The sequence below is a fragment of the Syngnathus scovelli genome, chromosome 15 (genome assembly GCF_024217435.2).
Source record: "Syngnathus scovelli strain Florida chromosome 15, RoL_Ssco_1.2, whole genome shotgun sequence".
NCBI classification, from domain to species: domain Eukaryota; kingdom Metazoa; phylum Chordata; class Actinopteri; order Syngnathiformes; family Syngnathidae; genus Syngnathus; species Syngnathus scovelli.
The window spans coordinates 8244667-8271254 of NC_090861.1; the positions used below are offsets into that span (position 1 = coordinate 8244667).

Below are 26588 nucleotides of genomic sequence, written 5' to 3' on the forward strand. Positions count from 1 at the left end.
CTTAAAGCTGCCTTTATATCACCATTGACAATATTGAGCGATATTGACAACCAGCACCTTGGGCAGTGGAAAAGACTCACCTGCCATTTCTTTTTGCTATACACTCTTAATGACTCTTGCTAGCAATATATTAAATCAGCAGTGTGTGAAGCCAAAGATTTATTTCACCTTGCTTATTTTGCTTAACCGACTGTGTGATTTGATTTTTCGTTTTCAAATTAGTATTGGACTACTGAGAAAAGCTGTTACTCCACGCCCCCCCCCCCCCCCCCCTTGTATACTGCGCTGCACAAAATATTGTACTTTCCAAAAGCCACCTAGCTAAGACTTCTATGTAAACACAAGGGGAAAAAAGCAGTAAACAAACTCATACGAGTTGGACGTGTTTCATTTCTTATTCAGTTGGTTCCATTCTCCGTTTTTTTTTTTTTTTTTTCTGCTCTCCCAAAGCATCAGCGTGGAGAAGGAGGGGCTGTGCGAGCTGCTACGCGCGGTGCCCCTTCTCCTGCATAACCCCAACAGCGCTTCTCATCCCACAACTTGTCCCGCATGGCCAAGGGTGCGCTTCCCCGTCTCGAGAGCCGCTAAAAAAGTCCCGGTGGTTGAGAAGAATGTGTTCAGAGCCGGTCGGATCCGCCTTAAAGTGTAGCGCGCGGGGCGTCGCTGGTGTTGTTTGCAGTTGGTGACTGCAGAAAGAACACCAACGTGTCCGCAGACCGCCGCTCACCGGTGCGCTTTTATGGAGAAGATGAATGTGAACGAGAGCGCTGCTGTTTTTTTCTTCCCTCGCTGAACCGAGTGTCTTGATGGCTAACTTGAAACGGTAGACATTTCAAAGTCACAAAGGTGAAGACAAGATTGATTGATGAATTGATCGCTTTTTTTCCGCTTGAGGAGAAGGAATTCATGCGCCGCTAGCTGAAGGGGTCAATATGCCAGAATGGGTCCTATACAATATTTGGTTCTCTGTGGACTTTTATACGCCAATATGAGCAACGGTAAGACCAAAATTATTCCATTTGATTTGTATAATCGTTTGTCTCAAATGTATTGTTATTAATACTCCATTATGTGTATGGAACCATTACAAATAAATCATGTTTTATGTGGATGGCATTTTTCTCATCACACGCGCTAAATTATATACCATGCACACAAATGTGTCGGATTAGCTATTATATGCATATTTTTTACCATAATGGTTTGTTGTGTGCGCTGGTAAAACTTGAATGATGGCTTCATGGAACATTTTAACTCGCTTTTTGCCATGACAAAGTGCTACAAATAAGGTCATGATTCAAATTATGCGCAGCTTTCCCCAATATTCCCTTGCATGGGTCATTACTGTATTATATGACTCAACAATTCATTTGTACAGGCAGATGATAGAGTTTATGTCCTGCAGTAATAACGACTAATGTGCTGTGGAGAAGGTGCTTAGTTTGAAAACTGTCCTCTTGAGAATTTATATCTACAGGTTACTCATAAAGTAAAAGGGCATTCTGGACTCCCAGAGTTTGGATTATAGAGGGACTTCCTCCTGGGTTCTACAAGGTTCCCCCTCGTCCACTGCTATTGCTGATTAAATTCAGATGACATAGTTTGCGAATATGTACATATTAAAGTCATGACAATATGGTAATTTCTTACTAACGAAGTTGAGTCACTCTCAAATTGAGCATCAACTTGAGAGTGACTCATCGGAACTGTATTGCTATGTAGAGTTGACGCCACCTCTATTTGAAAGTATCCCCAACAAGATTGCGACCCAGTATTTCAGCACCACGGATAGGTCCCGACAGGAGCCTAACGGAAAATCTGAGTTTGAATAAGAAAAAATGCCTTAAATACGGTACTTGTGGATTGCAATGAGAGAATATTGCTTGCTCAAGTTTGGGTAACATTCTATCACCACAAATTATTGATGTTTTGATGGCTCCATTGCTTTCCTTGAGTTTGTACTCATGGCGTTACAAAATGGAATTGTACTGTGCCTTTTCAGCCCTGGAAGAGCTACAAAGAGTTCACTTTAATTCCAATAAATTATCTCTTTGAGGTGCATCCGTGTAGGTTGTAGCTTGAAGGACAGAAATTGCATTCTTCTGCACCCCTACTTCCGACAAGTAAACAAGCTAAATGCACCAACTGATGCAAAAAGGTTCAGTAATAACATGAACCTTCGGTTTACCTTCAGACAAACTAATATGGCAGCAACGGATATTAGATTGCATTTCCGAGGTACACATTCATCTCCTAAAAGGAATTACATCACATTACAGATATACAAGAGCTTGCAAAGAATGACGGGGAGGCTTGCTGAGATTACTCTCCTTTAAAATGAGACGTGTACTGATCCCATCTGTAAATGAATGAATCAAAATGGGTCACATTCCGACAAAGACGCAATTAACCAACTTTCAAAGTAGAGTGCAACTGCCAAAGTTGAACACAATGACAAATGACAATAGTGTAAAAAAGTCATATCATTGGTGAGGATTAAGTGTTACAATAAGTGTTACTACCTTAAAATAATTTAACAGACTCCAGCTTTTAAATAATAACAAGCATCACAGCTAGCTGGCAAGCAAATGTTGTCTGTTTGTGTCACGTCACACATGTCAGTAATGATAGCGTGCTTGTATTTGATTGGATGCCTTTGTTGCCCAGCAACCATTAAGCAGACCAACGTTTGCAGAGATTCAACAAGAACTACTTATGTACTATTTTCCTAAATGTCCTTTGAATCATACTCTTGTTTACGTCATGAATACAATGATGGTCATGACGCGTTCACGTATTCAAACAGAATGTTTCAACATTTTGGTCGCCTGAGCTACTTGATCAAATAAATAACGCTATTGAATGATGAAAGACAAAATGTGATGTTTCCTTGTGAGGACAGTCCATAATAGTCATATACAGGATGCTGAATGTTGCAACATACCCATCAAGGACAAAACTAAGTAGGCGAAGGCATACCTCGCTATTGTTACAGTGCAAAGTAAACCATCTGATGTACGGCTCGCTCTCTGTTGTACACTCACAGTGACAACATCTTTGATGATGCCAGCGTTTGATAGAACCCGTTAATGAAAAAGTTAATGAGACGTAATGACTTCTCAGTTCCTGCACGTGATGGCAAACATTAAAGCCTGTGTGTGAGAAAACTGCACAGCCAAAAAGACCCCGATGCTAATTAATTTGGCTCTCGAGGACAGGACCCAAATGATCATTTCTTCCATCTGCAATTGCATGTACAAATTGGTATACATTGATTTACAGTCAAATTCAATCGGGACTGGATTTAGATTTGATGTTTGAAGTTATCAATAAGGAAGATGTGACAGTGATGTGACACCATTGACTTCTAACGGAGTTTTGTGCTTCCTTCTGGCCCTCAAGGGTCTCGTCTTCGCCAGGAAGATGCCCCTCCCCGCATCGTGGAGCACCCCTCTGACCTGATTGTGTCCAAGGGGGAACCAGCCACTCTCAACTGCAAGGCAGAGGGCCGCCCAACCCCTACGGTGGAATGGTACAAGGACGGGGAGCCCGTCGAGACGGACCGCGACAACCCTCGCTCGCACCGCATGCTGCTGCCCAGGGGGTCCCTCTTCTTCCTACGCATTGTCCACGGGCGGAGGAGCAAGCCGGACGATGGCAGCTACGTGTGCGTTGCCCGCAACTATCTGGGGGAGGCTGTGAGCCGAAACGCATCTCTAGAAGTCGCGCGTAAGTCTGAGATTTCCTCTTACGCTTCTGGACCAGTGATGACCTGGCTAACACAGCGTGACAAGAGTGCAACATGAAAATAAATGACAGTATAATAGAATCATGCAACTTGAGGATATGTTGGCACTCTGATCTAAAAAGGTAGATTTCACACTAAATTAAGCATAACATTTTGTGGCTTTGGGATCCATAGATTCCATCTGTCATAATATGTGCAATGTCACCTATTCACTGAACCTACAAGTGAGTGAGTGCATGTGAATGTGTGCTCAGCATGCGTGTGCATATGTGTTTGTGTGTGTGAATATGCTTTCACCCTGCAAGTGAGACCTGTTTGGATGACCTGTTTGAGTAATGTATGGGCAAAGCTGTGAATTGCTCCAGGGGAGGAGAGAGAGAAAAAGGAGCCTAGATTTTAACCCGCCAAACTCCCTTTCACTATTTGGATTTGGAAAGATGCATCGTGCTCGCAGCCAGCACTCTCCCTGTGTGGGAGAGGGGCTTGGGGCTATTCACATTTCCATTATGTGCTAAACTGAGCTGATTTCTTGCCATGAACAAGATGCACTCACGCTCAGATGCGCACACACAAACACCACAGATACTTGCTTGCACACATGAACACCCACACTTATTTCTCCTGCTCTCAATTTCTCATCTCACAGTGAAATGAAATAGGTGGGAGCGGGAAATTCCACTCAACCAGCATTGTCCTGACTGAGAATGTGATTTAACGACACTGCCGGTGACTGCTGATGAATCCAGGCTGCTCAATCAGCAGGGTTGCAACTTACTGCCACCCATAACAGGTCACGGTAGAAAACGGTGAGACCTATTGTGCATCAATCAAATGCAGTGTGTTCGCCAACCAGCCACAAAAACAATTGAGCAAAATCCTGCATCAAAGAAGGATGAACGATTGAATTGTGCTCCTGCTAAGATGAAGTCATACAGCTGGTTTTTTCACTGAGTTTATATTACATGAATGGAATATTGCTGGAAAAACCTTTTTACTTTTCTCTACACAACAAGTCCAACCTTTATGTTGTCATGACTTTTAGTTGGGGCACGCACACACATGCACATGCACACGCACACGCACACGCACACACACACACACACACACACACACACACACACACGCACACACACACACACACACACACACATTCACACACATGCAAACATGCATACACACATTCACGCACACACATACACACATGCACACACGCACGCACGCACACACACGCACGCACGCACGCACGCACACACACACACACACACACAATTCTTAATGTACACTGCAAAAATTCCACAGAAAATTTTAAGAAAAAAATACGTTAAACTGAGAAAATGATCTTTAATATAAGCAAAATTATCTACCAACAGAAAAATAAGAAAATGATACTAGGCCCATATCTACAGCTTTCTACAAAAAAAATGTATTTTCAAACTTAAATCAAGTAATATATTTAAAATCTTAAAATAAAGGAAATCAACATGAAACCACATTTTAGGTTCTTTGTTGTTGGACAGTCATCTTAAAATGTTGAAAGTGTTTGATTTAAGATTCATAGTAATTGAAATTGGCTTTTAATACTCATTGACAAGACTATAAGATCAAGTAATATAATCAAGTAATAAGTATCTTGAAACAAGCAGAAGGATCTTGCCTGACAATTTGATTTCAAGTAAAAATAACAACACAGCGAAATAAGCTTTTAGCTTGAATTTAAGAATTCATATCTTACTTAAGATTTCCCTTTTTACAGTGTATATGTGAGTCTAGCATGCAGTAAATGATGTTGTTGTACTCAACAGTGCATCCTTTTCATATGGCAATACGGAATGGCACTTGAAGAAAATGGATAATCTTCCAAAGAAAGAAGCCAGAGAATCAGGATTTTACTCCTCTGATCCCTTTCAATGAATAGAAGCCAACTCTAGGCACGACTGCTATGTAATGGCTGAGACATTTTGTGGAGATTTCCTGGTTCTGCTCTAAAGCTAATTCACATTTGAAATTCAAAATATCAGTTAATCACCACATACCGTGCCTTGTCTGCCTACACAAGCTTCCAGTATTTTGCATGTTAGTTTTAGACTGCAAAGGAGCTTTCAGTATTGGATGAAATTTACAGGATGTAAATCCAAATCATGTTTGTTTTAACACAATCTGGAATTATGTAGCATATCCTAATGAATCATTTATGAGGCTTGGCTAACGTGTGTTAATGAATACATTTATAGAGTTAGGTTTATTTTCCCAAGAACATATTGTGAGAAGAAGTGGAGTGAAACCTTTTTCTCCCGGATGACAGTTAAAGGCCTGAGTGCCCACATCCCCAGTGGACATTAATTTTCGAGCATCTGCCGATGACTATGTGGGAATTTAATTGTCATCTTTCATCAGGACGGATATGAGTGGATGGTAAAGCCCGTCAGTTTTGTTGCCGTAGTTTCAATAGATGTGTGTCAACACCTAGACATTGGAGGCTGCCGTACAATGTGAGAAATAAAAGTTGTATCACAGGCATCATCTAATTTACGCGCTAAGGCTTGTCATAAATGACCTTGACCTCTGCTTGTGTTGCGTCTTTCCTGCCACGTCTCATTCTCTTGCTATGATTCCTTGTCACTGCGTTCTCTTCAGCGTTGAGCATTCCTTTGAGTCGTTCAGTGCCGCGGACTGTGCAGTAAACAACATTAGCCTAATTGGCATAATCTGAGAGTCAACGCCATGCTTTCCCCAAGCATGAAATGGTGTTCGAGCACAAAACGCCTCGCATGGATGGAATCATTTAGGCCCACCTCCGTGCAGTATTTGTGCTTTAGAGCTGGCACACACCATGTGGGCGGTGCATTACAAAGTATTTCTGTTTGGTCTAGATTCCAATAGTCAAGCCAGACTTTAAGGCGGATGGGGATTGCAAACATAAGATTGTGGTCAATTCATGAAAGACCATTTTGGTGGCTATCTGAAATTGTTTACGCTACTTTAAAGTTCAGAAGGGCTTGAGTTGGGAATTGGTCTTTGGTGTTTTGGAAGGTGGCACGTTGCCCTTCATCAGGCATTTCACTCATAGCCGTTGCAATAATCCAAAGTGTTCTGGCTGCCAGCTCTGTGTGTTTCTAGGCAGATTGTCAATGTTTTCTGTGAGTAGATATGTTGGCCACATTGCACCATCTGTTGTCAGTCACAGACAGTCAGTCCTCTTGCGTACTTACAGTATCCACCAGACTTTATCATCCATTTTATAAACTCTTGGGATGGAAGTTTCGACCAAAACGTTTGATGCAGCTTTGTGATAAGAACTCATTGTAATGTTTGTTATTTGTGAAGTTGCATCTAAACGGTATCGGAATTACTCACTTAACAACAGCTGTGCTTTAAGCATTTTCTACTTCAGAACATTTGGAGTAGAGTGAGCAGCAGACATAGCACCCCGAGAAACCTACTAAGCTCGCCACTCAGGAAAAGTTTTCCAACCATGCAAATATTAAGGCTGTGATGGTGAATATAATCATAACGTGTCTGTGCTCATGTATGTGGCAAGATAGCTGTTGCCTGGGCAGTCAGGAAGGACTCAAACATTCTTTTTCTTTTCTTTCTGTTGGCTCAAGACTGTGTGATAAGGGGCTAGCATCTGGTGATAACTGGACCATGCGTACTCCTTGGAGGCCTGCACGTTATGAGAAATGGTAAGTTAGCTGAGGGCTAGCATCTGTTGTTAACTGGACCATGCAAACACCTTGAAGAGCTGAGGTGTACTTTCTTACAGTTGGTTGGGGATGAAAGCATATGCCGGATATAAAGACGCATACAAAATGTTTTGTCGCTTGTAGCCTTGTTTCAAGTGTTGGGTAAATTCATTATGCAACACAAAAGGTAGCGATATATGTGCTTTTCATGTTTCTGCAGACAAAAGAAATCCCAGAAGATAATTTGGGTGTTTTCATTATATTTTGTGCAGCTTTTGCAACAGTATGAGACCTAGCAGGCTGTCAAACAGTGTAATGTACTGGTGACAGAGATAGAGCGATCCCTCTAGCACCAGAATTGTTTTTTTATTGTCTCAGCGTAACCATGCTGTCCATCTAAAAACACAACAACATTCACACGCAGAGGCACACGCAGAGGCACACACGCACACGGACTTAAGCTGAAAGTGAGCAGTATCTACAGTACATAATGCCCGACCTTTCCATGCCCTTGCAGATTTGTTTACTTTTTTCCACATTTATGAGACAAAAGCCACAATTACAAACCCATTTGACAGACAGAGTCATTGATTGATCAATTCAAAGCACAGTTAGCCAATTGCACGCAACAAGGTCGGATCACGGATCAATAAGCGAGGCAGTCTAGACGAACCAAGCTTTTTCAGCAAAACACCCCTTTGCCCCCAGTCTCGTTGCAAACTGGGGCTTGAGTGTCAGGGTTAGGGTTATTTTCTCCAACTCCCACCTAAAATGTTTTTGTCTGAAATAGCTGCCTTGTTAGCCGTGCCATCAATTGTTTCTCAAATGCACTGACAACCAATTAAATAAACGACACATCATCCAAGTTTTGTTAGCAAACGGAAACTTTTTTTTCAGAATTGCTGATCTGTACAATACGTTTACAGGGCGACTTTTTTAAAGAAATTAATATTCTATACTGCTGACTACAAACATGATGCCATACATTTTACATTACTAGGTGTAATTAAACGATGTAATATCCTAACATTATATTTTGAAATATGACTACATATCCCATTTTAGATGACTTGGCAGCGCCTTAAACTACTCCATTAGAACAACTCGGTGAGCCTTCATACGATACTGCGACAGCAATAAATCATTGCTGCCGTCATTGCTGGAAAACGTGTGGCACTCTGTTGCCAGGGACTTGAATCAAGTTGTGTTTTATCCTGATTATGTATTTGGCGATTAAAATATAAAGATGTTCAATGGAGATGATGTTAAAGATGTAAAATGACTTTGGGAATATTAAAACCCGTGTTTGTCTGCTGGGAGGCAGGACACGGAGCACTCATGTCAACTTGCTTGGAACACGTCACTGGCTAAAAAGGCACGCTATGAAGGAGAGTTTGCCAAAAGAGAGCTAGAGAGTTTTAAATTAAATGGGAACAATGATTTGTTATACAAGTTATATGGGTGATGGGCTCAGTCATGGAACGGTTTATACTCCAGATACCTCAGGAATGTCTTTAGGAACCTAAATGACTGATCAGTCTGCCTTATTGGTAAAAGGAGCATCTTCAGCCAGTCAGAGGGTCTCCATAGTTCATTATTCATGTGCCCTATCCGACAACCAATATAATCTAGGCCAAAGCACTGTTAGTAGCGCTAAGTGTCCCATTCCAGACTTCCGCTTGTCCATCCATTCATCCCAAATGTCTCAGTTTGCCTTTAAAAGGTCAACCCCCCATCCATTGCATCTTTTGATTCATAAGAAGTCAATATCAAACGTAACAGCATATGCACCTCTGTGAGTGGACAACTATCGGGAACCTTTATTAATTCATGGAAACTAGTGAATGCAGCATCTTTCTTCAAAGGACATACACTAAAGCACCTGTTTTCTGGTGTGTTTTACCTGGATGCTTCATAAATGCATCCTTTATTCAAGACAAGAGTGACCTAGGTGGTCTTTTATAGCAGTGACTGTTCAGAGTGCTGCGGCTTAACAGCCCTTTATGCATCCTGGTGTTTGCGGCCGTGCTATGCTTAATTCATTCTGGCTGCGGTGAACTAACGTGAGGTTGAAAACATTTCATACTTTTCCGCAATAACATGCCATGTAGTTGTATTTGTTGCACCCCCACCCCCTAAGTCTCTGAGGAAACTTTTTTTTCTATCAGCTATTTTTGTATCATGATTCCTCCTTTTACATTTTCATGGCTCTCTTTATACTCCAGGCACAGGCTTGGGAGCAAACCCTTAAAGAGTGTCAAGACCATTCATCGTATTTTAGCACTCATGCACTTAAAGGGGGAGCTGCAGCGAGAACATGACACGAGTTGAAAAGCATCCTTACAAATGAGGAGCTAAAAAAATGGAAGACAAAATGGAACTGGTCAGTTGTAACTTCTAGCTTCTCGTCTTTTAAAAATAATTTCAACAAATTTTAAAGTGTACCAGTCTGAATTTTGTAGATTTTAGCCGCTCATAATCTCAGGTCTTCAGAATGTCCCCAAATGTTTACAACTGTGAGCAAAAACTTGGCCATCGCCGAACTGTGTATTATTTTAAACGTTGTGCCTCAAAACTTTTAGTCTCAGACTGTATAGTCCATAGAGTGTCCTACATAACATTTGATTGGCTTTAAGTTTCAGAGACCAAGACTAAGGGACGCCTCACTCCTTTTAATTGGCCATCTATAATGCTGCCAATGACCTTTTGAATGTCTATTGGGTTTGATCACTGACACGGACAAAAACTAGCCTAAGGGAGGAACTTTTATCTTAGTGGAGCAATTAACTCTTGTAGATCAATGTTAAAATTGTATTTGAATTAATGAGCTGTTCGATGAGAGTACTATGGATTTATTGAAAATAGAAGAAGACAGAAAATTATTTTGAAATGTTGACAATGAAAGAGAACGTAACACCACTTGATAACGCCACGGTGTTTTGCGTGTCGAGGACGGCGCCCTGGTGTTTTGTGGGATAGCTTGGTGTCATGCTTCAGTAGTTAATGTGCACTAGTTTATGGCTGCAGATGTTTTCCGCATTGGGAACCCGGACTGAGGAGTGACCAACACCGCTCAGCATGTGGAGGAATGGACCGTGTGCTGGAGAACAGATGTTTGCAGCCTCTGTGCGTTTGTCATTCGGGCTTTAATCTGGTCAGTGAAGGGCATCAAAGGCAATGTGCAGGGCTATTACATGCATGGGGACCCCACGTTTGCCCAAAGCTCCCGTCTTAAATGTAATGCCAAACATACAGCCAAATCAATAGTGACCGTACACATGCCGAGCAAAACCATCTACTTTGTAATTGGCTCAGATTTAGGCCACATGTTGTATTGTCAAACCTGTGGAGATTATGCTTTATGGTTAAATCTGGGGAGATTATGGAGCGGGAGGATATTATGCCTCCATTTTCTCTGATTGCTTTCTTTGTGTCGTTTCCCCTGCATGTGAACATCCAGCTTGTTTCATCCCTTGCTTTCTCCCCTAATGGTGCACCTTGTTCTTTCTCAATTCCCATCTGTTGTTCTGTATCCCCAGCCCTTCCAACCCTGCTACTGTTCTCTTCTTCCCCACCTCCTCCTCCCCCCTTCTTTCCACCTCTTCTCCTTAGGGCCTCTGGCTGTCTCCCCACAAGTGATGTTCTCCTGGCCAGATGATGCATGCATATCTCTTGTGTCTTCTTGACGCTAACTCACGTCGACATTTGCACAGCATTGTGGAATTCTGCTCTCGGTCATATTTTGTGTAATGATGAAAATGATGATGGTGATGAGGAACTTGGGGCGGGGGGGGGGGGGGGGGGGCTGGGGTGGTGATGGTTATTTTTTGCCCTTGTCTTTTCTTCAATATCAGCCAATGCGCTCGGTGGAGAGGGAAGATAATGAGTGTTTGTGGAATGGTTAAGCTTTAACTCTGCATGTGCTTATTTTGAGGCCCAATATAGTACATGCGGAGTACGTCATGCTTGTCAGGCAGCCATTTCAGTGTTGCTCAGTGTTGAACATTCGCTAATGATAAGAACTGTTCCTTACACCGGATTTGCCTCACAGGCCACCGCATTTAAAGTAACACCATGTGACAGGGGAGGGAAATTATCGTAAGGAGAATATTTTCTTTTCTTGTAAATGTGCAAACAAGGGGAAATTTGCTCCCAGTAAAAAACGAGTGAGAATAAACACATTCCGGGAGAGACGCGGGGGCTATGATTATTTGGCTAACGCTGGAGAGAGAGCACGAGTGGGGTTACGCCTGCCTTTTTGCCCTCCAGCAGTGTCTCCTCGATGTGTGTGTGCGGGTGCGGTTAAAGTGCGGGTGGTAGCGTGCATAATTCAAGCATCTCTTTGTATGCAAAGCTGTGTCAGTTGAATACGCCACCTATGGAAGAAAGATTTTTTTCCCCCCTGCAAACTTTGCTACACCCTAATTAATCTGCTTAAACCTGCAAGGCCCGTTTCCAGCACTCTTACACATCAGAAAAGCCAAGCAGCACTGAATCCAACCAGGATTTTCTCCATGGATGCTGCCAGTGGAAAATCACCCAAGCCTCACAGCTGACAGCTTTCTGTCAGAATGCGGCAAGACGCATATAAAGTAGAGCCAAGCATAGACCTCATCATTTCCCATGATAGATGTTGGGGGTTGTCACGAGGATCGTGAAGCTCCTGAAACTCAGGTTGTAGGGTTTATATGGCCTAAGTGCATCCCAGTGTTCACCGGGGAGGAGACACTTTGGTAGCCAACAGATGAAACAATTTACGGTCATCCGTGTTCCTTTGGTCTTGCCTTGGGCAATGACTGCGATCTGGTTCTCACACAAATGTCATGGGTTACAGCCATGTTGTGTCACTTTCACTCTCAGAGCTGGAATTGTTGGAAACAAGTCTCCCGGGGATAGCTAATGGAGTGAATCGTAAACTATGCAGTCGACTGCTTGTGGTTGCTGTTGTGGAGAACTCGGTGAGGATGATCTTGAATCAAGCAAACCCACATGATTTTGATTCATACTTTGATTTTACCATACCAACATTTTTACGTGTGTATACATATATATACGTGTGTGTGTTGGGGGGTGGGGGGGGGGGGGGGGGTGCGTGTGTGTGTGTGTGTGTGTGTGTGTGTGTGTGCGTATGTGTGTGTGTGTATTTTTTGGCTGGTTTTACATAAATGATCTCTTCTTCAATTACATTCTGTGCATATGTGTCACAGATTCACAAAGTTCCAATTAATTTCAATCATTTTAAGATATCATTTCACCCCGTCTGCATGCTTAATATTTCCAAGCCCCCACAAAAACTGGGAAATCCTGTATGAGACAGGTTTACAATATAATAGCTACGGCTTAATCTAGGTAAGTGTGTTGTTCTCCCCCATTAAAATTCAATTTCAATAAAGCCTGACAGCCATTTTCATTATGCCAGGACACCAAAGTGCCAACTTGCTGAATATTTGACTCCTCCTTTTTGCTTACTGAAGATGACACCACAACGTATTCACAGCACATAGTAATTGAATTAATGTGACGTGCATTCAAAACACGTATGCCCAACTAAAGAGCTGGATTAAGCGGCACCAAAGAGAACTAATCTGTAGAAAAAATGTATTTCATGCTGTAAGTTTTCTGTGAGTGTGTTGGCCTCAGATAACCAGCTTCTGTGTTGACTCAGCTTCAAATTTGGTCCCTTGCAGTCACTCACACTGAATGATTTTCAACATCAAATGTGAATATTCTTCTTGTCTTGTTATGCACATTTTACTGAGTTATTTATAATTGCATCAAGTATTTATTGTTTTTTTTATTACATGATTTGATGACTTATTTAATCCCTCCGTGAGATACACACCCAAAAAGAGAAATTATGTATACTCTTGTCTGGATAGAAGGATCAAGGCGTATCAGTCAGCTTGAGTTGTATACATCATTTAAGTTGCAAAATAGTTAGTTATTTTAGTGAATTTGAAGTAGAATAACAAACACATGCTAACCTTTGAATGAAATTGGTCGGATATGTACTGATTTGACCAGACAGACATGACATTTAAAAAGATGAGGGTTCTTGCTTACATATTAAGAAATAAATCTCTGATCTTAAAGCTTTGTAAAATTATCACAATTATCTTATTTGATTTGAGTGACGTTCAAAATAAATATGGTTCTTACAGTTTTGAAGAACATAGTACGGGCAATTGGTGCGCTGAGATATTCAGATTTCACATATAGGAGAGAAAATTACAGTACTACAAGCTTTTCAATGTAGATTCCACATACACTTGCAATCATGTACAAACATCTGCGTCCTCACTAATTTGCAGGAAAGAGGCAGGCAATCACTGTAATGATATCTTAATCAGACTTACAAGGACAAACGCGTGCACAAAATAATTTCAAAAACACCCTACTCTTTTTTTTTTGGTTCAATTAATCCTTGATTGGCAACTGTTCTGTGTAAACTCAATCTGAGGCAACACGGAAGTTGGTTTAGCATGCTTGGCCACGTTTGTTTCACTTACTATTGCCAGACAAGTTTCTCAAGTGTCAAATAGCTTACTTGCTGCATCTTCCTGTCAGTCTTTGATTAGCCATATTGGCAAGTGAATATTATGCTGATGTTAAATGCTTTAAGAGATGTTTCCACTCACTCCACTGTGTTGCTTTCCTAAATTTGCACTTGACGTCCAACACCCATTAGAACACTCCTGTCTTCATTCACTTAGGCTATTAGCAGTTCCTAAATGAAAAAAAAAAAGTAAGCACATGATCAGAATGCAATGTGAACTTGGTAGCAACACATTTAGCGACACTTAATTAATCCTAATGGCTTCTGAAATAAGCCAGCCAAACAAATATCTTAACCATAAATTACTATTCACGATTCCATACCACTCAAGGCCACAAAGCACTCCCCACGGGCACTTTAACTCCCGCAATAATGTATGTGAGTGTACCATACTCGATTCTACACAGTATGTATGCTCAAATGGACACAGCGGACATGACATGAAACACAGTCCTACAATCATGACGTTTGTCATCCCACCAAGTTAGATTAAAACATTTGATGAGTGTTTTATGTTGACTAGATTTCGTTTTGTTTCATGTTGTCATGTTTTACTGTGTCAGGTTTTCGTCACCACCCATGTTCCTTGTCTTCTATCAGCTAACTCTGGCCACTCGTGCTTCGTCCAGATGTACCTCATTGTCTTGTCGGTTTGTTTGCATTTAGTTTCCTGGTTTCTTTCAGTCTGTGGCTGTTACTTGTTGACGTCATATGTCACAGCCTTCATTGTTATGTTATCTCAAAAGACTTGAATGTTACGTGATTTGTTAAATTTTTTATTTGAATGCTTTTGTTTTGTGTTTTTGGTGGCTACATTCCTTTTCAATTTGATCAAATTAGTTCCGATGCAGAATTATACAGGCATAGCCAATGATGTGCCAGTGAGTAGAGACATTGTCCAAGTAGACATTTTTGTTGTCAATTCCATTTAAACGTAGTCACGCTTGAATAGAAGTTTCCGCGTTTTGTATTTCTTGGAGTATGTTTGTTTTTATGTAAGGTGGATATGTGTGTGCTTTTGTGCACAAGGCATCTGCTGCAGCTTCCTTATCACCTCCTCGCACACCCGCTTAACTTGAAGCCTGAGCTTTTCCTCTTCTTCATGTCTCCTCATCAAAGTCAGATCCCACCTTGTTTGCAGCACACCTCCCCCACCGCCTGCCTGCATGTGTTCGCTCTTCCCCTGCCCCTTCTACCTGTCCTGGCTTTCAATCAAAAACTCCACCTTGTCGTCCAAGCAGACCTTGCTATCGTATCATCGCAGGGAGAAAAAGTCATGCTGCTCCGACGATTTACAGCCAGGTGTTGTGGTCATCGGAAGCACTAATAAGGATTAGCAAGGATGACAACGTTGTTGGAAATGGAAGGAAGGACATTTTGTTGCACACTGTGTTTGAACTAAGCCCAGCAGAGTTAAAAATGAAAGTCATATACTGTAAATGTCATAAGTGATCCAATCTTTTAACCCTATTAATAACACCATCACTAGTACCGGGTATATCTTACCCGATATAATATTCCAGTTTTCATCAATTCATGTATGCCAAATTGTAGTTTGCCAATAGTCAGATTCCCATAAACATATAAACAGATGCATGGAAGCACGCGTGCCAGAGTCTGGTAAGGTAAACAATATTATCAGACAATTTTTGAGAACTGATATTTGCACCACGGTTCCGACTTTCTGCTGTTTCCTTTATCGCAGCTTCGGACTTCCTTTGAACTGAAGACATTTGAGGGTTTGCCGTCATTCCCCTTCCCGATTCAATATCAATACCATTTACACAAACCAATGATATGGAGGGGGAAAAAACGGGAGAAAGGGAGCTTTGACGGCTATTGTAAAGCTTTCCTTCAATCTGATATCCACATGCGATCATGTAATTGCCTTGCCATTAGTGTACATACAACATGAAATTTCCAATCACTTATTTTCTAACTCGTGCTCTCGTATGTTTCCTTCCACACTTTACATGTAATAATTGGATGGCAAAAGTGTCCACATTTTTAATTAACTGTGGCCAAAGATGGAACGTCTTTGGATTTCTAATTAACAAGGCTGAGGTTTAAGTACATTGGAAAAGTAAAATGGAAAATGTTCCTTCTTTGTCTCCCTCTTTTAGTAGTAATTGTGCATGGGCCATTTTCCATGTAGTGCAGGGTTATCATATCTCAGCATGAAGCGCTTTTCTGCTGGAGTTGATTAAAAAAAATGTCAGTTAAAGGATTTTTTTTTTTTAGTTATGCTTTTGTAGTGAATGTGCTCACTTGATGGGAACAGTTATTTTCTACTTGTGCCCATGAAAATGACAGTTGTAGATTGGATTGTCAAAACAAAAATAAGTGTATAACTCATCACTGTACTGTGGGGAAAAAAGCTATGAGAATACGCAATGATATCAGAATCATTCACCACACAAATCCATTGTTCCTACACTCTAAAATTTAGAATGCATGTTTATTTGTTATTATTTTATTACATGTTTAAATAAACATGGAGAGAAAAGGAATAAAAAGAAAACCGTATTCAGACACCCTGGGTTATAAGGTTATAAAGTCAAACTTTATTCAACTTCACTTCAACATCCCTATATAAGGCACACCTGATTATAAATACAATGTACACCCCCAGTCACACATTTATTACTGAACTTTGCATTGAATCCATGCATGGAATGCAAAAAAAGCAAGTCATAAAGCTTATGGGACAACATCTGTCTGAGCAGCGTGTGTCCCTTCCTCATTCCCTAATTCCCCCCTCCCCCCACGCCGACCCCTAGGGAACGGCATTAATAACTGTAAGTGGATAATGCCCTAGCTAGAATTCCGATCAAGGTTTAATAAGAGCGTGATTCAGTTTGCCGCTGGAGGCAGGAGCCACTTGGGTGTGTGTGTGTGTGTGTGTGTGTGTGTGTGTGTGTGTGTGTATGTGTGTGTGTGTGTGTGTACGTGCCTTATATATTGTAGCTGAATTCTTGCAATCTTTACTGACATTTTGACTCAATTACAAAACCCGGCCAACAACATAATGTGCCCTTGATAATATAACTGGGAAGATAAGGTAGCCATATTCTATTTGGTTCCAAACCACAACAGTAGCACACTTTGGACTCTTGCCAGGTTGACAATGATGATTTTGTCTTTGCTTGATCTTGCGCATCGACGCACTGGCTTCGTGCTTGCGGTTGTTAATTGCACACCATTGTGACACTGTTGATGTAAGATACTAGATGTTATAGCTCTCTGCATACATGTAGTCTCCAGTGATGTATGAAACAGGCTCCCAAGGGGTAATTATAGCATCGCATGGATTCCATACGTGCATGTCATTAATCGAGAGGGACTGGTGTACCCAAATACAATTTTGTATTTACAGCAAGTTGAACATGAAACTAACAGCGGATGCCATTTCAATGCAGAACTATAATTCGTGTTGGGAAGAAGTGTGTTTTGCTGAGAGTGGGAATCATTTAGCATGCTCTCCGTTCATTGCCATTAACTCCAAATGATGCAAGAGCCAACCTGACTCTGACATCTAATCCTCTTACTCGGAAGAGGACTAATGCGTGCAAAGTATAAAGTACATAAAGTACATCCGACAAACAGATTCATTTTTTATCTGCGTGTTTCAAATGCTACAGTATTGACGAGCCGAAGACCTTGTTTACTTTGTCTCCTCAAACTCGTTGGACTCCCCTTCTCTTTTCCCTCAATCGTTCCAAGCAGATGGCTTCCCTCTAACAGAGCAGTGACACCAGATGTGCAGTTTCAGTGTCAACTCAGGGACCAGCTGGGCCGAGTGTGCCAGTGGTTCTTTTAATGAAAATGGCTTCACTGTTACTGTGTGCATGTGTGGGTGGGTGTATGTGTGTGTGCTGTTCACAATGCTTCAGTGGCATGTGACAGTTGTGGAAGTCTCTGTGGGTGGAGGCTTTGAGAGTGAGCCACAGCCAGTTGCACTGCAGCTCAACTCAGCCATGCAGTTGCAAACAGCACAAGCACTGAGCCTGAAAGAATCCAACTCGGGTCCAGAATAAACTCCACACCACATCCACCTATCTCACCTATTCCCACCCTATTAATATATTCTTACTTTTAACATATTTAGCAATAATGAGACCACTGGGCGTATTGCTAATTAATGAGTTAAAAGAGTTCAAGGTGGGTTTTCATTTCTTATGAATACAATAGAGTTAAAACGTGATTGCCAGGTACTTGATAATGAACACTTCCTACTGATACAATCTGGAGACCTGCCTAATAAAGTTGCCACTACATGCTGTGCTCTGTAATTTATGTCTTTGCTCTGAAACAATTCATTATTAAGCGTCATTCTTGTGATCAATTAAATGATAACGAAACACGTGCCATCCTGTTTGCTTGGCTATTATTCTGACTTCTCGGTATGAAGACCAACTCGTCAATGGGGGAAGAAAATCCTCCAAGTAATCCAAGGGGGAAAAAAGTGTTTCTTGGGTTGGAAAAAAATAAAATATGTAATATGTACATCTTGGTGAGTCCGTTTTCTCAACTGATGGAGATGTGCCCTTATTTTCCAGCAAGATTATTAGGTGTGCTTTTAAAACCCACACCAAATGGCTGACCATTGTCTTTTAAAAGCAGGGGTTCCACTCATCATTAAGGTTTTAGCAGCAGAAATAGCAGAATAAAACTTGAATTTAAAAGCATTTGATTCAGCATATAACAGCAAGAGCGTCCGGGTAAGGATTAAGGACATTTAGTTCTCGAGTAATCACTTTTGACAGCACCATGGAATACTTATCTATAGAAACGAGTAATTGGGTTTTTCCTTTGCTTCCTGTGGTTTTCTGCTGCACTGTGGAAATCTTTGGAGGCAGGATACACTGATGACCTGGTCTTGATGGTGCCACATTGACAACACAGTCAAACACATTTACACCTTGAAGCTGTTAAGTGCCTCGCTAACCTTAGAGTGACTTCTGTGTCTATTTGATAGCCAGGCAGAACATTTGAAAAACACCAGTCATGTAGGCTCAGCCAAATAATACTTTTGCGAGAGACAACATGCTCCAGTGGGTGTGGTGATCCATTGCCCTCATCAATTACATTCCCCTGAGAGAAAACGCGTGGCAGTTTTCGGTTTCTTCAAATACTGGATTTAATGGTGCTTCCATCAAGCGCCTCTTCAAGCCAGTAATTGGTGCAGCAAAACAAACATACTCTTTCAGATGAAAAGGCTGAATAGAGCCTTATTAATAATATCCAAACGTGTATTGATCGTGTTTTCCCTTTTAAACCGTCCGTTGACATGATTTCAGACAAATTAGAAATTACACTGAATATTTAGGAACTAGGGGAAGATTAGCCGGATATTTTGTTGTGTTCCATATGGGGTTGCAGTTTGATTATTCTCATCCACAAGATTAAAATGAGCTTTGTCAGTTTCCTTACGCCTGTTACCTAGAGAATATGGCTGGCTTGCATCTTTCAGTCATCCGTTGCGTGTCTTACACTACTGACCTTTCCTCTCGCAGAAACGTGACACAGATGTTGTCTCGTCTCTTTCGCCTGCTTGTTCATCTGTCCACAGACAATCGGGTTTGGCACGTGGAGTTGCATGCAGATCAGACGACAAGACTGGCTGCAGTATGTCACCGTCAATTTTGACAGTGATTCAAAGGACTTATTACATCGCCTGAAGAAGCCTCCCTGGGTGCACTATACTTTATTTCATGTCAGTCAGAAGTCATATTGACACGCTGTGGAACATCAGAAAAATGATTTGATTTTGATGAAATGTGTTGACGCTTGGTTGGTAAATCAACTGATACTGATAATTTAGGCAATGAAAGATTTTTCGCTTAAATTGAAACTGTGCATAGCAGCAAATATTTATGTACATGTTTTTAGAACATTGTTAATTGAGGAAGAATGGACCAAACCAGCTCCAATGATATAAATACCGTACATACAGTGTTTTGGTGATATCTAAAAGCAAAATAATTGAGGCTGCGCGTCCGGCTCCGCAGACGCACAGCTTATTATGCTGGGGGAAAAAAATGGGCACGGGAGCAGTCTGCTGGCTTTTTAGCCCAATTGGCAGCCTGGTGGCTGTTGCTCATCTGTCCCCAAGCCAACAATGAGCACATCACAGATCTGGACCAGGATTAAAGGACCTCACACTAACAGCTGGCCTGAGATTAGCCATGTCAGTATTTACAGTTATTTTGTTGACTTGCACAACGCTTTCTGTGCAAATAATGAACTACTATATCATGCCACTTTTTATTGAACTCGATTGGACTTGGTCTTATTTTTTCCCCCAATGTTGTCGGATAGCTGGATGCAGGGGAACAAGTTGAGTCCTTTCTTTGTTCATGAGCCTGGCTGTCTGAATTGGAAAACGTTGAGTGAGTGTTTACACAATCGCACAGTGGGACCTCATCACCCCATGATGGTCCATCTAAGAAAGGTTGAACACATTTTTCATACCTGTCTGTCAACACAAATGTCACCGAGCGCAATTTGACAGCAGCACTGGCTGTTCGTCTTCTAGATGTTTGGATGCTTTATGAAATTGAAGACTTTGAAAGACATCCTGGGAAGGTGTGGGAGAGAAGGTCAAACAAATGCTGCTCCTTTACCGTCTCGATATGAGTCTGTTGGGTGGTCTTGTGCCTAGCAGAGGGGCTGTGCACGGATGTGATTAACAGAGATTTGGGGTGAATCATCTCCTAAGCTGCTCATTGGTGCTGTTGGCTGGCGAGTGCATGGGAGGAGTAGTGAGATACTGACATATATCCTCTGACACTCATTGAGCTCAGAAGATCACATGAAGGGAATTTTTAGATTCGTTAGATCATGTAGAAGCATTGCAATACCACATTTCAAGTTTTGCAGCAGCGTGAATTAAACAGTTCCATTTATTGAAATGAATTCATCTCTATAGCATTGCACTATTTAAATAGTGTGGCCCATCTGCATGTTTCCATGGAAAGCTGGGATGTTGTGCAAACAGAGCTTGGTGCCACAATCTCTGGTGGCCATCATGGAATGTGTTTGATCATGCTGGATGATGCAGATGCACAGATAATCTCATGGGTGAATTATTTTCCAACGAACTATAATTAAGACAAAAGATAAAATGTGATATTGCCGTTTACATGAAACATATTCAAACTTACATTGAGTGTAAGACAAGCAAAAATGTAATTACGGCATTTCAAACCTTCAGGTTGTGTGACAGGTAGCGTTCTTTAAAAGCCGTGTTCAATTACAAAGTGATGACGACAAAGATGACTATGGAACAGAGCAGCATACATAATTTGGTTTGGAGAAGACGACTGCTTGTAAGACAGCACTTTCTCCCGCGGGTGACCACTTCTTCAGTGAAATAAGGCAGATAAAAGGCTAAATTCTCATCTCTGACTCACTCCTTCCCCAGCCCATGTTGTACAATATTGCTTTGAGGGTCGATGATTTTCCTTTGTCTCACAGACTCGACTTGCGCTTTTATTTATGAACTCTGGAGAATATGTGCATCATATTCACGGTCACTCTCAAACAGTTAGATTAGCAGGGTGGAACTTTATTAGGTTGAGTTTAGCATTCTTAAATGCAAAAGCGTGACCTTTGCATAATGCCGTGCGGACGCCTGCGTTCACATTTGCAGGTGTAACTTGATGAGATAGTCCGCGAGGCCGACATAAGCAAATTTACACAGTCTTGGAAGCGGCGGAATGTGCTCTCTTGAAAAAATACATGGAGACAGGAGTAATTAATTATAGATGTGGAAATGTGGTCCGAGGGAACGCTGTTACAGTAACTGGAGGGATGGCGAGCGAGAGATGTGAGGATGAAGATGAGGGAGGAGGGGAGCGGGAGAACCTTGGTCCTATACCATCCACAACTCCCATTTTCATTACATGACAGGAGAATGAAAGTTAATTAAACATGACAATGGTGAATCGTTTATTGTTAACCCTTGGTGGTGGCTTCACATGCAAAGGCCAAAGAATGCATACGAGATGTGTTGTGTTCTCGCCTAAAGTGTAAATCCACATTCAAATATGGAAATAGTGGGGAAATGATTCATTGTGCTCTATGTGGCACTGAACTGAAACTAATGATTGTGTTTTAATTTTACTTTAGATAACAAAATAATGTTTCTTGTCTTTGGGTGAGCCACAAATGGAATATTTGACTGTAATGATGGTCTGTAGAAATGAAATTGCTTTTAACTGATGACGAGAGCGACTCACCATCTTTTCACCTCATCTATTATGTTGATGCTAATTGAATTTGACACTAATGAGCCCAAAAAGCAAAAGCAAGCGGTGCTACTTGCTTACAAATTCGAGGATGTCTTATCCCCTTCCGCCACTGGACATTCCGGTTTTATTTTACTGGATTAAAAAATGTAGCACAGTAATAAATATCAGATTCTGAAATCGAGCTGTGAGATAAATATTAGTTTTAACCTTCATCATCAGCAGAATATTTTTTTTTTCCCTCAAGGCCAGGCTTTGGGATTTCTTGATTGCCCCTATCTTGTGTAAGATGCTGTTGTTGAATGCAGAATGATATTGGATGAGGTGATCTACATCTGCTGGATTTGTAGCCTTCGGGGGACGTTGAGTAAATGCTCCTCATATCCCGGCGCATCACCGTCCTGACTGATTGCTGATGACTTTTTTAGGGCACAAGGATGTTAAGTTGTTTATGTATTCAAATAAATAAATAACAAAAGTCCAGATATCTGCTACTCCCCCGATTGTGTTGGCACAACTGTCTCTCTTTTTGTTCTGACTTCCTGAGCTGGGATGATTTGTTGTGGTCATCAGCAAAGTTTGCGATAAGAACAGGGCAGCTGTTTTTTTTTGCTTGTGCATGTGTGTGTGTTTGCATCAGTGTGTGTTTTCTGCTTGTGACAGATATGGGACAGCCTTGACTCCAGTTGAGAAAGTGACACACCCCTACAGGCTATCGTGTTAAAAAACAAATCTTCAGCAAACTTCAATGTACTCCTGTCATATGAAATCTCTCAACTACTGTAATGTGTTTTGTGCGACTGGATCCTCACATACCTGAAATCAAATGCATACATCGTCTATTGACTTTAAAAAAAAACAAAAAAAAAACGACTTTATTGCTTTTTAAACCTGCTGGCTTTGTTTGCACGCTGCATATCAATTCTTTGCACGAGATCCCCAAATTGAAATGCAGCCATCTGTTATATGCGGCAACTCACAAGGTGTCTTCATCTTTCCTCTCCACTCATACATTATTCTGTTTCTTTCTGCCTTTGCTGTGTTGTCGTACCAGAAAAACACAGTTGGGTTGGGCTGGGCTGGGCTGGGCTGGGCTGGGAGCGCTGAAGCAGTATTCCTGTACTGGACCACCCACCTTCCTTCATGCACATCAACAAACACGCACACACTCATATTCAGTCACACATGAACGTGCTTGGGTAAGGAATTCCTGCATAGGGTTTATAAATTAATTGGGTTGTACATCGTTCACCCATAACCATCTGTTTTTCAACACATGGCTATTTAGCATTTTATGTTGGGAAGTCACTGCGGTATTCTTTTAATTAATAAGCACTGTTGCCCCCCCCCCCCCCCCCCCCACACACACACACACCTTGAAAAAAATCCACACACACCTTAAAAAAAATCCCTCTATTTAAAGGTGCATAAAATAATTTGTTAGCCCGGTGCACATGAGCAGGTTTAAAGGTGGAAAGGGTAGAAAACGGCACTCGGTCTGTCTAGTGTACATGATTCACAGTTGCGCAATGGAACGGACAGAGACACAACAACAAAGCAAGGACATCAGGAGAATGCAGACAAAGGACAAAAGAACATCCACCCAGAATAGTTGACAGGAAGTTGCATGGAAAAAAATATACTGTACCATCACCTCAGCAGGTTATTTTGTTTATACAAAAAAGGTCAAGTTTTTTTTTTCAAATTTTACCGTACAATTATACAATAAATTATACATTACTATATAATATTTCTAATATTTAAATACCCTTCCATGGGCTATTGTGGGCAAAAACAAAACTTGAGAATGGGATACAAAAATCTATTTTAAGCTTGACCTCTGAAGGCAACAACACCTTATGTCTCTTCTCACCTTTTTTGAGGGTGTTATCTTAATTTTACTTGCCACCATTTTCCCTCTTGCAGCCAATTACTGCTGTAGTTCTTTCAGATACTTTTTGAACCATGATTACACGATTAGTTCTAAAAGCCTAAGAATATGGCTTTAGGTTTGAAACTATATATTTTTTCTCTCAAGAGACATGATGTAATATACATAACAACAACTTTGATTGATTGTCAATACAAGCACGCAAGCTAATGGATACACCTGGCATTAATTGTACAAATGCACCATCTGGTAAATGCAGCGTCTGGGTAGGTTGTCAACATGTTTTTAAAGCAGCGTCAACTTACTGTATATGATTTATGATGATCATCTCAAGAGCTTTCAAGCTTGCATCAACATGTAAAGTTGAGATCTCACGGAACATCAATAATGCTTATTCAGGGAATATTAATTCAGGAGACGATACAGAGGAAACTGTACCCCAATCCCCAGCACATGCATGGTGACGCTTATTTGTCATGGTTTTGCCAACCAATTTAGCCAATTAAAAGGCAACTGAGGCTGCCAATGGGCTCTCTTGAATAATTGACCACAGGACAATCAGACAAGCATTCTTGCATGCTCCCCACAGTCTGAAATTACCACCCGGCAGCAACCTACACATCAGTGCTTCCTGGAGTGGGGCTCAATAGATTGGAACGCAACCCCCCACCTCACGGCTCATGTGCCTCGGTTTGTACACACAGCGAGCACCTCATTAAGCACCCCTTTCTCATATTTTTTTCCTCAAATAAAAGGAATTTGAGAAAGTGCGCTACTGTACACACTAGTATTCTTTCAGCATAGCAAATAACAACCGATAAAAAACGAATAATTAAATCACATTCTGACGACAATCGCATTGCCATGAGCATCGTTTTCAAAACATAGACTGCTATCACTACAATGCACCCACCCCACACCCTTTTTAATTCACCATAGCTGATGACCAAGAAATTACATTATATCAGTCCCTCACTTCTCATTTACTAAAACATGAAATCGTATGTACATCATCAATCAAAATAGGAGGTAGGTGACAGAGTGTGATCCTCACAAAGTGAGGGTAATCTCTTGAAATTGCTCCAGTGCTGACGAAAATATGACCTTAGATCCCAACTATCCCATACATTTATGGTTCCGTTAGAATACAAAACTATAAATCAAAATTATATTAATTTCTGATTTATTTTTATGATGCCACCGGTTCAATGTCATTGTATTTAGATATAGCAGTTTGATGGCTTTCATTTATCAGATTCACAAGTGTTACATTAGCATATTGTAATTTGGCATTGTTATTGCTGCAACACAACACTTAATACAAACCAAAGCGCTGTTCGGCTAATACTGAAAACAGCATGTCAGAAGCTATTAAATAGAAGTGGAAATACTTCTTCACAGGAGCCAAATGATTTTTTGGGGATAATAATTCAGTAGTACAAACAATCCATGGAGCCACTCTGCAGAATTATCTTTGCAAATTATATTTAGGGTAACAGCTTTGACAGAATTGGGAAGATTTCAAGCATGTAACTGAGCAGCACATTCAGCGATGCTTCTCTAGACGCACCAGTGTGGCTGTTAAGTTGACAATTCTTCAAGACTAGATTTCTTTGAGTGCACCAAATAAAGTGCAGAACTGTTTGTAGAACAGAGGCATACAATTGAAAATGCTCATAAATAGAATTCTGCTGAACTGAATATGTCACAGCTTAGAAAAAGTACTATTTTTTGCTGGTAATGTTAATTAAGATGGGTCCTTATATTCAAGTACTGACGTGGCATGTCTTTAAGAATATTTCCCAAGAGTGTGATGTGACATGCGGGTAGCGAGATCTGCCGAGGACGCATTTGAAAACTATTTTACCAACAAATCCCTATACATTAGCATCAAGACAAACAAATGTATGTGATATATTCCTTAAGAAACAAGAATAATTGAAGCCTTTCCAGATGGACTCAATACATATTCATATTCTGTTTACCGCTACAATTACACAAAAGTGCTTGTACTTGCTCAGACTCTAAAACGAAACCGATAACTCCTTCACACTCCTAAGAGGATTGTTGGGTTTTTTTTTAAGATAGTTCGTTGGATATAGTGGCATTTATCTATGGTAGGACACTCGTTGTAGGGCTTTAGAGATGTAGCGTGTGAATTATTAATGCTCAATTTCCCACTTGCTCCTCTCAACTCCCTTTCCCCCTTGCTCTTTTTGCATTCTTCTTGCACTCTGGGTATCTCTTCCTTATATATTGTCGTGTTAATTCTGCTAGGCTGTACATCTCCCGTGCCTACAGTTACTGCTATAAGGGAACAACTCTATAGGCTTCCACCTAAACAAAAAATAAAAAAGTTGAATAACACTAAGAGCGGTTGTATTGTTTACTTGAATGTGTAATATGTCTTGTCACCATGGGATAGTAGGAAACACAATTTCGATCTCTTTGTATGTCT

General features: G+C 41.0%; 1 protein-coding gene across 1 annotated transcript in view; it reads left to right on the top strand.

The window, feature by feature from the left end:
- The first annotated feature begins 502 nt into the window (after positions 1-502).
- Positions 503-26588, top strand: part of LOC125982098 (roundabout homolog 2) — a 48591-nt gene continuing 22505 nt past the window's right edge. Inside the window, exons 1-2 of the mRNA XM_049742291.2 lie at positions 503-998; positions 3403-3729. Coding sequence (XP_049598248.1) covers positions 941-998; positions 3403-3729 — 385 coding nt within the window. The 5' untranslated portion in view covers positions 503-940. The remainder of the gene's footprint in view (positions 999-3402; positions 3730-26588) is intronic.